Consider the following 14,846-nt stretch of genomic DNA (forward strand, 5'->3'; position numbering starts at 1 on the left):
CCAACACTGACAGAAATCTCTCTGACAAACACATATATCCAGGAATAATTTAATATTGATTTTAAAATCCAAATTTCATAAGCCACCAATAACCATGTGGATATACGTGTCATTTCTGTTGTGCAGTAATAGTCTAGGCACATTGCCGGGGAAGTCAGGATTTGAGAAACTAATCTCTGGCCAGCAGTACTCTTCTGAAGGAGGGATATTTCAATGGTTCAAACAAAAGAAACACTTCAAGGACTCAGTAAAGCCCCAAATTTGGTTGAATGGGGAAAAGAGGAGGGGAAAAAAAAAAGCAGCAGTTGATATCAAGTAATCTTTTATGGGTGAAGATAATTAAGTCTCATGGCTCACAGCCTCTCAGAACCGTGCTGCACAGAGTCTTCTCTTGCTGCAGTATCCAACATGGGCCAGTCATTGTTTTGACTCACTTCAACTACAACAGCTTTGGTTTTTTTTCTTTTTTTTATTATGTTCAGTTAGCCAGCATATAGTACATCATTAGTTTCTGATGTAGTGTTCAATGATTCATTAGTTGCGTGTAACACCCAGTGCTCATCACAACAGGTGCCCTCCTTAATACCCACCACCCGGTTACCCCATCCCCCACTCCCTCCCTTCTGTAACCTTCAGTTTGGTTCCTGGAGTCCAGAGTCTCTCACAGTTTGTCTCTCTCTCTGATTTCCCTCCCTTCAGTTTTCCCTCCCTTCCCCTATGGTCCTCCACACTATTCCTTATGTTCCACATATGAGTGAAACAATATGATCACTGTCTTTCCCTGCTAGACTTGTTTCACTTAGCATAATCCCCTCCAGTTTCACCCATGTCGACGCAAATGGTGGGTATTCATCCTTTCTGATGGTTGAGGAACATTCCATTGTGTATATGAATCACATCCTCTTTATCCATTCATCTGTTGAAGGGCATCTCGGCTCCTTCCACAGTTTGGCTATTTAGACCTACCCTATGACCCAGCCATTGCACTACTAGGTATTTACCCCAAAGATACAGATGTAGGGAAAAGAAGGGGCACGTGCACCCCAGTGTTCATACAATAGCTTTGTAAAGTAAGAATCACTATCCCCATTTTGCAGATAAAGCTCAAAGAGTTTAATTAACTGGCCGAGAGTTGTAAAGGTAGTAAATGGCAAAGTTGGATTCAGACCCCATCAGACAAACCAGATTGTGTGATTCCAAAGCCTGGTCCATGCCCTTTCCAGAATGCCGACCTACCTGTAAGCTTTCACAGTGATACGTCAGAGGGCATCTGCCAGCCCTAATTCACAGGCAAATCTCACTCTTTTCCCAGTGAAAAGAACTGATCAGGTGTCATTGGCCTCAATTCACAACCCGCCCACTCAGGTAGTTAACACAGCTGTCACCCTCACCTGTGAACAACAGAGGTAAACAACACACTATTTCATGGTTAAAGTCAATGTTTGTGGGTGGGAATGTGGTATAGCAGAAAGAATCCTGGAAAGAATGCTAGACAAGCTGGGTTATAAATCTGTCTCTGTCGTGGTGGAGCTTTAGTCCCAGAGAAATCTTGTCACTTCTCAGGGACTCCCACTTCCTCACCTATAAATAAAATAAGGATGTTGGACTCAGTTTTCAATAGCAGTCCACTGGCATTTGAGGACATATAATTCTTTCTTTTGTAGGGCTGCCCCTGGCATTACAGAAATTAGGCATCCTTGACTCTGGGCACTAAAAAAAATCTATAACCCCTTTTTAAAAATTCCACTTAACATACAGTGTTATATTAGTTTCAAGTGTACAATATAGTGATTCAGCACTTCCATATAACACCTGGTGCTCATCACAAGTGCCCTCCTTCATCCCCATCACCCATTTCACCCATTCCGCCCCCCACCTCCCCTCTGGTGACCATCAGATTGTTCTCTATAGTTAAGAGTCTGTTTCATGGTTTACTCTCTTTCTCTTTTTTTTTCCCCTTTCCTCATTTGTTTTGTTTCTTAAATTCCACGTATGAGTGAAATCACATATTTGTCTTTCTTTGACTTATTTTACTTAGCATAATGCATAAAACTCTCTATCTCCATCCAGGTCTTTGCAAATGGCTGAATAATATTCCATTATATATAAATAAAAGACCCTAAAGACTCCATGAAAAAACTTTTAGAATAAATAAATTTAGTAAAGTTATAGGATACAAAATCAATCCACAAAAATCTGTTGTGTTTCCATACACCAGTAATAAACTTTCATAAAGAGAAATTAAGAATAACATCGCTCAGCATCAGGGAAATCCAAATCAAACCTCAATGAGATACCACCTCACACCAGTCAGAATGGCTAAAATTAACAAGTCAGGAAACGACAGATATTGGCGGGGATGCGGAGAAAGGGGAACCCCCCTACACTGTGGGTGGGAATGCAAGCTGGTGCAGCCACTCTGGAAAACAGCATGGAGGCGCCTCAAAAAGTTGAAAATAGAGCTACCATATGATCCAGCAATTGCACTACTGGGTATTTACCCCAAAGATACAAATGTAGGGATCCAAAGGGGTACGTGCACCCCGATGTTTATAGCAGCAATGTCCACAATAGCCAAACCGTGGAAAGAGCCAAGATGTCCATCGACAGATGAATGGATAAAGAAAATGTGTACACACACACACACACACACACACACACACACACACACGCAGTGGAATATTATGCAGCCATCAAAAGGAATGAGATCTTGCCATTTGCAACAACGTGGATGGAACTGGAGGGTGTTATGCTGAGCGAAATAAGTCAATCAGAGAAAGAGATGTATCATATGACCTCACTGATATGAGGAATTCTTAATCTCAGGAAACAAGCTGAGGGTTGCTAGAGCGGTGGGGGAGGGATCGGGGTGGCTGGGTGATAGACATTGGGGGGGTATGTGCTATGGTGAGTGCTGTGAATTGTGCAAGACTGTTGAATCACAGATCTGTACCTCTGAAACAAATAATGCAATATATGTTAAGAAAAAAAAAGAAGATAGCAGGAGGGGAAGAATGAAGGGGAGTAAGTTGGAGGGGGAGACGAACCATGAGAGACAATGGACTCTGAAAAACACACTGAGGGTTCTAGAGGGGACGGGGGTGGGGGGATGGGTTAGCCTGGTGATGGGTATTAAAGAGGGCACATTCTGTGTGGAGCACTGGGTGTTATGCACAAACAATGAATCATGGAACACTACATCAAAAGCTAATGATGTAATGTATGGTGATTAACATAACAATAAAAATTTTAAAAAGAGAAATTAAGAATAAAATAAATAAATAAAAATTAAATAAATAAAAGGCAAGTTAAGAAAACAATCCCATTTACAATTGCATCAAAAAGAATAAAAACCTAGTAATATATATATCACATCTTTATCCATTCATCAGTCAATGGATACTTGGGCTGTTTCTATAATTTGGCTATCGTAGACAATGCTGCTATAAACATCAGGTGTATGTATCCCTTTGAATTAGTATTTTTATATTCTTTTGGTAAATACCAAGTAGTGCAATCGCTGGATCATAGGGTACTTGTATTTTTAACTTTTGGGGGAACCTCCATACTGTTTTCCACAGCGGCTGCACCAGTTTGCATTCCCACCAATAGTGCAAGAGTGTTCCCCTTTCTCCACATCCTTGCCAACACCTGCTGTTTCTTGTGTTGTTGACTCTAGCAATTCTGACAGGTGTGAGGTGGTATCTCATTGTAGTTTTGATTTGTATTTCCCTGATGATCAGAGACGTTGAGCATCTTTTCATGTGTCTGTTGGCCATCTGTATGTCTTCTTTGGAAAATGTCTATTCATGCGTTCTGTCTATAACTCTTTTTAGTCCTTGTAACAATCATATTTCCAAATACCCCTAGGCACTGCCTAGCAGAGAGGCAGTGCCTTTGTTGAGAAACACTGATGGATGATCTCAAGTTCTATAAGGCCCTCTGACTACTGGGCCAAAACTGTCATTATAGCATGTGGCAGGGAAGTGGGGGTGAAGGAGGGAATCACAGGCCAATTCTACCATTGTAGGGTACAATCAAGATCATATTCTTGAAAGGAAGCCATACTGCTGGTATCGTTTATAGACCTTCTAGAATACTATTAAAGAAACTTTCAAATTGAATTTATATAATGTTCATATAAGATAAGTACGCAGAAACTAGAGGATATTACACTAAGTGAAATAAGTCAATCAGAGAAAGACAAGTATCATATGATCTCACTGATATGAGGAATTTGAGAAATAGGCAGAGGATCATAGGAGAAGGGAGGGAAAAATGAAACAGGACGAAACCGGAGAGGGAGACAAACCATAAGAGACTCTTAATCTCAGGAAACAAACTGAGGGTTGCTGGAGTGGGGGGGGGGGGGGGGGGGACGGGGTGGCTGGTGATGGACACTGGGGAGGGTATGTGCTATGGTGAGTGCTTGAATTATTTAAGACTGATGAATCACAGACCTGTACCCCTGAAACAAATAATACATTATATGTAATTAAAAAAAATTTTTTTAAAGATAAGTGTGCAGAAACACCCTGCAACAGTCATCCCCTTCCTTCCAGCAAGGACTAGGTTCAGGGTGGCCATCCCAATAGCCCCACCCTAAGGATGGATCTATATGCAGCATCAGTGATAAGCAATGAAGAAGGCTTCCAGTGTAAACAAATCCACAGCCTGGTACACCCTGCCTACTCCCTTGTTACAAGTAACCCCAGTGAGCTCCGGGTATGTCTCCTGGTGCTAAGTTCCTAACCTTCTCACACAAAACACCTACCTAAAAAAAAAAAAAAAAAAAAGACCATATTTAAAGTACTGGCTCAGAAGGCACTTTGCCTATAAGTGATTGCCCCAAATACTTTAGCCCAAGCAGATCTCCCTTCTCTCAAAATAAATATAGCATTTCCAGTCTGTAATTGAATTTTTCATTAAATTGTATAATTGTCTACTGTTCCTTAATCACACAACAGACATTATTAGTGTTGCCTTCCTAGCTTGAATGCTAGGTCCCAAAGTCAAGGGTCATGTCTTATACTACTTTTATATTCCCCAGAGTGTCTAGCACATTCCTGGGAACACAGTAATGACTCAATAAATATGTGTTCTGTCTTTGATTTTTTACAGTGATTCCAAAAATACCACTAGCTTGGCCACACTTACATCCTGCAGGCTAATAAAAAATTTTATTTATTCAGCATCTTTTCCCAAGTAGTTTTCAAAGTACTTTTCAGATGACATTCCTAATTCTCACATACCCTACATGTACTATAAGGAATAAATAAAAACACTAAAGTTTACAGGATGAAAGCAAAGAAAATTAAAATTGTGTGCTCTTTGATGAGGGGTATACTGAGAGCTGCCAACTGGATATGTCTCCCAAACCCTACTGAGTCCTACAGAAAAATTCCACCATGTCCCCATCTTGCTTCAAAGATTAAAAACTTGACTTTGCCAAGGCCCTGAACAGGATCCACCTGGGAAAGCTGGTCATATCAAGTTTGGGTGTTATCATTAATCCAAGGAGAATCATACCAAATTTGCATTCTGAGCTTAGATCCTAGTCATCACCTGAATCTATCCACATCCTTTGTCCAACTTACCACATCCGTCTTCTCAACACTTCAATTTTTGTTTTACTACAAACTAAGGTCATCAAAAAATATTTATTAAACTATTCTATGACAAGCAAAGCACTGTTTTGTCAATGTCTCTAAAGGAAATAAGATGCTATGCTGAGTGCTAATATAAAAGAAATAATTCCTCTTCATCCTTGTTCCACTTTCTTTAATCTTTCTAACTTGCTAGGCATCAAAGTGGTACCTTTTCTTCATTCATCATCATCTTGCCCAGGGATTCTGGTATCTTCTTCTACCCCTAGGTCAAGAAGCCACTGTCGAGGCTCTGTCTTTGGTACTCTTTCCATAATTTATCATTCATATAGGCTCTCCCAGACTGTTTTTCACTTTGCTTTGCCAAATTGAGGTTTTCTGGAATAACAATAACCTAGCCTGAAGATGTCCAAAGAAGGGGCAGATAGGATGAATTAGGATCTCGTATGCCATCATCCTGACCAGGATGCCTGGCCAGTGGCAGTCAGAACTGGAAGACCGACGGAAGCTTATGACCAGCCATCACCAAAGTTGAGTGCATCACTGGTTGCACCTTTTGTTTCGATAAGCACATGGGGAGAGAACTCTGGATGTCTCTTTTGTAATGGTCACACTCTACTCTTTTTTGATATGGCAACTCAAGGAAAAATATAGATATGATGCTTATTATAATAAAGTACATGTCTTAAGCAAGAAAAAATGAATTTTTCTTTGGACCAATGACTTTATGGTAGGAACAGAGGTCCTTTAGTTCTTTAAAGTTTTTAAATAATAGAAATGAGGAAATAATCAAGGAGGAGTTACTGGAGCAAATGTCTAGCATAGCAGGCTGTCCACCATAGGTAAGTACAGAAAAGCACCTATTCAATTTGCAAAATCCTTTGGTCTTCTCCCACGGAATAAGGGCTTTCTCAGAGTATTCTCTTCCACCTGTGTCAAATCCCCGTGAAGTGAGCATTTTCCCTGGGATACACGTTTCACTTAGAAGCCCTGCCAGCTGGAGATAGACTTGTTTATATTTAAACAAATTCACAATCTAAGAAGTATAACTCATTGGGATTATAATGATATTATTCTAAAGAAAACTGATTGAAGTCTTGTCAATCACAAAAGAAGCAAAGTCTAATCAAAGCAGTAAACACATCTGGAAGTTTTAAGGACTCTGCAGGAGAAATTATCTACTGATTTTGAAATGGAGCATTTGAAGGTAGGTTTAGATGTTAATTAAAAAAACACAGCCCAACAATTTCTGACAAAATCACAACCTTCTTATGAATCATTATTCGGTAAAATTGATGCCTGACCCAAGGCTTCATTTGCCTCTATTAAAAGGTAGTGAAAAGCAAGGACTGAAGAAAGAAGTTAAAACTAAACAAGGATCCTTTCTGTCCTTCTTTTAAGAGTCTGGTACTCATTGCAGAATTGTCTTTAGCTTAAAGCAAAAACAACAAACAACACAAGAAAAGAAAACTGCTTCCGAAGGATTTTCTGCATCAGACCATGATGAGCTGGTATTTTTTCAGGAAGCACAGCCATGATTACACTTTTATCTGTTTTACTTAACTGACTAAAAATATTAATGGTGAGGGAATAAAATAAGCAAACACTATTTCTTGATGCTCATATTGAAAATTGTAGCTTGTTAAATAAGTGATCTGAATTAGAGCTCGACTATCCAAGGCATTCCATGTTAATTAGACTAACACTTTTTATGCCTGCTGTGTTTACAAGCATCCAGCAAAGAGTGGAAAAATATAAAAATGAATAAAATTTATTTCCTGTTTCGAGGAACCATTCCTAGCAAGGAAGACAGATATGAAAAAACAGACCAGGAAAATGAAAACATATGAAATAGGTGTTCTTGGAGAGTTTCAAGCAAAGTCCCAAAGGCTCTGAGAGAAAAGAGAAATTCAATAATTAAATGAATTCAAATCATAGCCCCCCAAAGAATATTAAGAGGGCCTCTTGTTTATTCCTCATTTTTGTTGTTGTTGTCTGTTATTAGCATGTAAGAAATATGAAGACCAGGGAAGTTCAACAGTTTGCAAAAATTACAAAGCCGGCGGGAGGCAAAGCTCAAGGGGGAACAAGTTCCCTGACACCGAGTTTACTATGGTTTCATATTATGTCATCCTAACTTAAGGGTTTCTTGTATCAAAGTAGAACTTTCGTTTGGAAATTACATGTCTAAGTACTTGTCAGTGGGTCTGCTGTAATTTTATTTTACTTTTTTTGCAGGAGGTGGGGGCTAGATAGAAGGTAGAGAATTGTGAAATGAATTTTTGAACTTTAAAAAAATAGGCACTTTATCATTGATTATTTCCTCCCTTTCTATGAGAACAGAATAAAGCAAAGAAGCAAATGTGGTATAGATGGAGATCACAATGCTAGGGGATTAGTGAGGAATCTCACTGCAAACATACACATACATACACACACACACACACACACACACACGAGTGGGACAGCATGAATAATTTCATCAAACAGCACAGACTGTCACTGGCCCCTTGTTCTGACTAAAGGTCAACGTGCAAAGGAGGACCTTCTCATAGGCCCAGATGTCAGTCCATATCACAGGTTGGTTTTCTCTCTTTGCCAAAAATGGTTCTTTCTTTCACATTCAGACTTGCTGAGGAAAACATCGTCATCATCATCAACCATAAACATCTCTTGCCAAGAAGACAGAAGATTCTCAGCTGTGGCAGATTCCCAGCTGGTAGCAGGGGAAACATAACTTAGTTGGGAAGCCCCAGACAGATACATAAAAGGGAAATCCATCATATCAGGCAGGTGTCCAATGAGCAGTACAGGCCGTAAATGCTATGGGGGTTATGTGTCAATACCTCAGCCCTGGGTGTTAAGCATCATAAATTTCACCGAGGAGAAAAGTGAGTCTCAGAGGAGCTGATGTGCCTGTTGGTGGTAAAACTCAAATTCAAATTGAGGTCCAATGGGCACCAAAGTGTTTGCCCTTGAACCACACCCTCTCCCCCTGTATATACCAGCTTTGCTTCTTTCCTCCAAGAGGGCTAGAACTTGGTCAGTGAAGACCATCAGAGCCTTTGCCTGATTTGGATCCAGACACACAACAGGAGGCAGGAACCTGTCCTGGAACTGATGCAGTGATATACCTGTTTTTGACTTCCCTGTGACATGATGGGCCATTTACTTCCGAGAAGAATGGGTTATTGACTCAGTCATGTCCTGTGTGTACATCTTAAATCCCAGTTGCCTGAGGAAGCATTTCTGTCAGATGTACTTTCACCTCATTTAGGGCCAGATGGCATACTCTCTGAGACTTGGACAGAACGAGCCTTCAATAAATGCCTGATTGCTAGGACTGACTCATGTTTGTGGAAGCAGACACAATAAGATCCAGGAAAAGAATACCTTGCTGTTCCTACCTGTCTGTGATATGCAACTTCAATTTGCTTGTCTTCAGAGCATTCTACATCTGTTTTTTTTTTTTTTTTGCTTAGTGTTCCTTTGATAGGGAGAAATTAAATAACTATGTTCATTGTATGTAGGACTGTATGTACCTGCACAGTATGACACTTCCCATAGATAGGAAATTCAGGCATGAAAAAAAATATTTTTTTGTTACTGAAGTACAGTTAACATAAAAAATATTTTGAAGGATTATAATGTCTTGACTATGGATGACTAATAATCTAAAAAGAGTAAGTTGTTATCTTGTTTACAGCTTAGAAATTAGTGAACTGTGTAATGAGATGGCTAAAATAGCTCATGAATATTAAGCTGCCTTAATGGATGCAGAAAGTCCAGAACTAAGGATTTCACATCTGAGTTTTAGATGACAAACATGATGAGGGGTATCGTGAATGTGGACTCTGGGGCATGTTGTCAGGGCAGGGGAGGGTGGGACCCCACTGTGGGTGAGAAGAACTGCAAGGATAGCAAAAAAAAAAAAAAAAAGAAAAGAAAGAATTCAGGAAGAAGGGGCATAATGTTCGTTTTCAAATATAGCACTTAAAGGGAAGAGAGATTAGATTCATTGTGTGTTGCTCCAGCAACTGAACAGTAGGTCAACAGGTAGAAGAAAATGTTGATTTAGTACAAAGCAGAACTTTCTAAAAATGAATCTCTCCTATAATGGACTGGCCAGCGAGGAAGCAAGATGCCCAGCTGATTGTTTTCAAGAGGTGGGCTGGCCCATTTACAGAAAGGGCTACTGAGGTGGAAGTTCGTGCACCTGATAGGTACCTCTGAAGGTGGTTACCATACTCATCAAACATTTTATTGGGCATATTATTAACATTATACTATTCAAGGTTGGGAAAAAAAATCACTTCCCTAAAAGACACCCTCATTGCTTTGTTTACACAATGAGCAGAGGGCTGACTCCAAAGCCTTACCAAATTCAGTTCTTATCAAATCAATGTTCAGAAAGTGATTAGATGAGCTGAAATCTCATATTATTTAAATCATTACCACAGAGGTTACAGGGTTTTCTTTAAAAAAAAAAAACTGAGGGTTTTTATGGACACATGTGAACACATTAAGTTATTTTCATTATTGACATATCTTTAATTGTTCTCTAAAACTAAACCAAGTCTCCGTAACTGTGATTTACCAATGGAGTGACCAGAGAAGTTTAATCTTCAGGTTCACAAATTTAATCAATATAACCCATGCCTGTTTTTCTAAGTTAAACAATCTACTGTGCCACATTCTCACTGTATCACTCAGATTTATCTTTACATTAACAATGCTTACCAGCAGATAGTCAAAAAGGCTCGCCAAGTTGGACCAACTTCAAGATTTGTTTCCATGCTGGGGTATTTCATGTGCTTGGCAGAAGCAGGCTGCAACTGGGGCTCCATTTATTACATTATGCTATAAACATTATGTCCAGACCTAATGAGATACTCCACATGACAATCCCGTAGGTAACCAAGCACTGTAAACATCTGTTAACACAAGCACCAGATATAGCATAGAGAAGATGCCTAGTATCCATTTTAAGTGGTTTATGATGTGGAGTCTGCTGTTTATGCACTAATAATAATAAAAAAAACACAGCCCCAAACTCTGCCTAGAACAAATATTTGCAAGGCAAAGTTATGCTCAGTTTGAAAAAAAGAATGCACTGGAGAGTCATGGCTTTGTCACTGCCTTTATAGACTTTCATTTCACACTTTTGCCTATTAAGTGTTGGCTTTCCATCGCATTCAGCAGACCAAAACTATAATTTCACTGTGATATATTTACTCCAAATGGAAAGCTGAATGTTGGCTCACCAACTTTCCTTAGGCTTATGTGAATCAAAAAGTTTACATGGGTGGAAGGAGATAAAGGACGGGCCGTGCTTAAACCACAAATGATGTCCAAGGATCTCTGGGTGAAAACACATCCTTCCAGCTCCATCTGAAGTCCATCTGAAGAGAAACCGTAAATAACCAGACCCCTAGAAATCTAATCTGGGAACAAGCTCTTCTCAAAAGGAAACAGAATCCCCAATCACAGAAAAGATGGAACAATCCTGTGGACTAAGTCATTTTGTTTCTATCTAGCATTTTAATTTCTGGAAAATATTTTACCTTAATTACCTCCAAGGTCTATACACCTTGGCACCCCAGAGAAAAGAACTAGCAGGGTGACCCAGGTGTAAACTAGCCTAGAACACCAATTGCTTACCGCACAGCTGCCGCAACATGTATGAAAGGTGAGTGCCTTCCCAGGCACACGTGCCAGGGATTCTAAAGGTAACTCTTTAGAGTTACCTAAAGGTAACTGTGCCCAGCTGCACCCCGGGAATCTCAGACCTGCAGCTCCAACTCGGGCCTGGGCCTCCAAGGTTCTGTACCTACACATACCTACACATAGAACCCTCATCCTCCTATGCAAGTCTCCTGAGAGCCCCAGGAACCTCCTCCTCCAGGCTTCAGCTCCTCAAAGGCAATGAGTTTAGTGTTTTAAAGCTAAGCAGGGTCGGGCCTGGTTAGTACTTGGATGGGAGTTTAGTGTTTTTAAGTCCGTGGTATTTAAATCCTATGCAGGAACTCCTGCGACTTCCCAACCCTCTGGCCTCCCGTTACCTTTCCCTGTCCCTTCCAAAGTCTCCTGGCGGCACAAATGGGCGGGCGGCACCTTTCTGGCCTCCTCCTTCCCCCCCCCCCCCCGCACACCCCACTGGCTCAGGCGCCGACACGCCTCCCCAGGCGCACACACGCGCGCACACACACACAGCGCGCACGTACACCCATACAGCACGCATACCCGAAGCCAGGTTATCAACTCCCGCAGCCGGGCCCGAGTCGGCGTCCCCACTCGGGTTATATATAAAGCACTCGCCCCAAAATAGACTCCCCCACGCACCCGCGAGTGGGTGACCCTGCCCGGCACCCTTTGCACGCCACCAGCACCCTCTCCCCTGACACGCGGCTACCCCACTCACCCGCAGCTCTCATGCCTCGGGCAGTTCTGTCAAAACTTTAAGCCTAGTTGATTTCATAACCACAAGTGTGTCAGGGGCTGGGGGTGTTCGGCTCGCCACGATGTCCACCCGTTCCAGCTCCTGGGGACTGGTGGCCGTGACTCTACTGACCCCAGCTCCGCGGGCGCCAAAGCGTGGCTGCAGTCGGCACAAACGCGCAGAGGGCGGTGCGCTTTGGGGAGGAGCGCGCGGTGCCGTCGCGCACAGCCCGACGACCTCCCCTCTACTCCGGTCGCGCCGCCAGGGACCTCTCGCCGCTCCGCGGCGGCAGCTTCAGCAGTTCCTGCCCCAGCCCGGCTGATGATGTCAAAGAGAAACCCTCGCAAAACTTTTACTTTAACAATCCTGCCTTCAGAGAAAACCCCTCCAGGTACCGCAAACACTGGCCACAGCAGGGACCAGCGTGGGATGGTTCGCCTGTCGCCCCCAACTCCTGACGCCCACCACCAATGTCCACACACACACACACACACACACACATCCACAGCGTGGATCGGGTTACAACAACCCACCAGCAGAAAACAACTTCTTCGCGAGGAGGAGGGGAGCACAGCCAAACCCCAAGTCCCCCGGGAAAAAATGACTCGTGTAAATACATAAGCCAGATCCCCACTTTCATAAACAACTGGTCCACTCCTAGGCCCCCGGGCACAAAAGGGGGAACAGAAGAGCCCGACTCCCTGAGCCTCTCCCGCCCCCCGCCTCCAGTACCTCCGAGTCTCGCCTCCGGATAGAGAGCGCGGGTTCGCTTCCGCGCTGGGGCCGAGGGCGCGGGGGCCTCCGGCCTGCGTGGCCCCAGCCCGGGGTCCCCGCCGCCGCCTCGGCTCAGCAGCAGCCGCCGCCACCGCCGCTCCAGCAGCCGCCGCAGCCGCCGCCGCCGCCGCCTCTCCCTAGACCGCCTCCTCTTCCCATGGCTGCGCCCAGCTTGGCAGCTCGCGGGCTGTCAGGCTTGGGGAGGAGGAGGGGGCGGGGTGAAACGGGAAGGGAGGACGGGAGGGGATGGGTGGGAAACGGCGGCCGCCGCTCACCAGGGGTCACGCCGGGCCCGGCCCGCCGCCCCCGCGACCCGGGCAGCAGCGGCGGGGGGAAGCACGAGTTCGGGGCGACCGGTTCGAGACCCGCTGCGGAGGCGCGGAGTGCCGTCCGGGCCAAGCATTCCGAGGAGCTGGGATGAAGCGTTCCCCGTGAAGGAGTTGGAGTTGGTGCGTGTCACTCTCTTCTGGGCTGCGCGGCTCCTCCTAGAGGAAAGTATTGGTAGTGGCAGGACACTTCCTCTCCGCCCACTCCTGTTCCCGAAAAGAAGGCAGGACCTAACAGAGCATTAAGTACAGTCAACAAATTGAAAGGAACACTTAAAGAAAAGTTAGCAATCTGCGGGAACGGAGGAAAAAAGCGAGCAAGATAGCTTGGAAAGCGTGATTAGCCAACCAAACATTGCCTCTCTCCACCTGCCTATTGCTCCCTGGGTGAAAGGATAGTTAAAAGTGGAGAGAATCTTATTTTAAAGGTTAGAAAACAGAGACAGAGAGATGAAGTAATTTGCCAAAGGCACGAGGCATGTTAGCAGAGATGTTATGTCCCGAAGCCAGAGCACAGGGCCGCAGGGTGTCCGGACACAGGCCTCTCAGCCTGAGGAGGTCCTTGTGTGTCCCGCAGGGAACCCCTTTTAACGCCCTGAGCAGGACACAGCTCATCTGTCAAACCCGAGCCTGTCTCCCTCGTTCCACTGTAGGGAAATAAAGTGAGAGGAGAAGGGGTCGGAGTGCTTCAGAAAGTTACTAGCGTTGTGCATGAGCATGTCATTTGGTAGAGCATCACCCTCCCAGGCACCACATGCTTTTCTCAGCAGAAAGTACAAAAGTCCAGTTCCAGGCTGTCTGTGATCTGAAGGAGCAGCCAGTCGTGCTATCTTTTTACTATTTACATTACTACTGACAGCCAGTTGTAATGTCATTTATTTAACAGCTTCTAAAGAGCTTCAGCTCACTAAATGACTTTATTATTATTATTATTATTATTATTATTATTACAAGGCTGGCAGACACAAAGCCCAGTTTATAACCAGAGAGAAATGTTTAAACAACAATCTAAAGAAACCAAGATTCTTCGCCCTGGAGTAAAAGATTGGGGGGCCGGCAGGGGGTGGAGAGGAACACCTGGTGAGTGGTGCATGGCAAGGAGTCAGGAAGGAACACAGGGCCGAAGATGGGGGCAGCAGATGATAGTCCTATTTTTAAAAATTTTTTAAAAAGATTTTATTTATTTATTTTCTCAGAGAGAGAGAGAGAGCACAAACAGGGGGAGCATCAGGCAGAGGGAGAAGCAGGCTCCCTGCTGAGCAGGGAGCCTGACTCGGGACTTGATCCCAGGACCCAGGGATCATGACCTGAGCTGAAGGCAGATGTTTAACAGACTGAGCCACCCAGGCGCCCCAAGATACTCCTCTTTTTAAAGAAATCAAAGAAGTGGGAAATTCTGTTCCTTAGAGTCCTTTTTGAGTCTCAGCTGTGGCTCAACAACCCAACTGTTCCAGGCAAAGACAGAATGAGAGGAGGAGGAAAGATTCTGGAAGGGGTGTGTTTCATCACTGTCCTATACCATGGCAGGTGTCCCGTGGATGTTGATTTTGAACGGGTCCTATTCTATCCCACCTGAGTACAAGAAAGCTTTTTTCCCCTGAGGCCCTTCCCCAGCCCCTGGATTTCTGGGCTTCCAGGCTGTGCTGGAGCAGTAGGAGTGCTTCCTGGTGTCTGGAGTTTTTAAAATGGGAGTTGCCCACA

General features: G+C 43.7%; 1 protein-coding gene across 6 annotated transcripts in view; it reads right to left on the bottom strand.

Annotated features, from left to right (window-relative positions):
* The window catches only part of GHR (growth hormone receptor), a 257,534-nt gene extending 244,311 nt beyond the window's left edge, over window positions 1-13,223 (bottom strand). For 2 of the 6 annotated variants that reach the window (XM_073890948.1, XM_073890949.1), the window contains exon 1: window positions 13,095-13,223. Coding sequence is in view for 2 of the 6 variants with exons in the window: in XM_073890946.1 (XP_073747047.1) it covers window positions 12,028-12,040 (13 nt within the window). In the remaining 4 variants the exon portion in view is untranslated. Of the gene's footprint in view, window positions 1-12,027; window positions 12,176-12,777; window positions 12,915-13,094 lie in introns of those variants that run through there. The other 4 variants (XM_073890947.1, XM_025867338.2, XM_073890946.1 and 1 more) reach the window with 2 other exon arrangements.
* Window positions 13,224-14,846: the final 1,623 nt, after the last annotated feature.

This window comes from Callorhinus ursinus, unplaced genomic scaffold (genome assembly GCF_003265705.2).
Source record: "Callorhinus ursinus isolate GAN/ISIS: 27379988/994484 unplaced genomic scaffold, GSC_fseal_2.0 scaffold3, whole genome shotgun sequence".
NCBI lineage: Eukaryota > Metazoa > Chordata > Mammalia > Carnivora > Otariidae > Callorhinus > Callorhinus ursinus.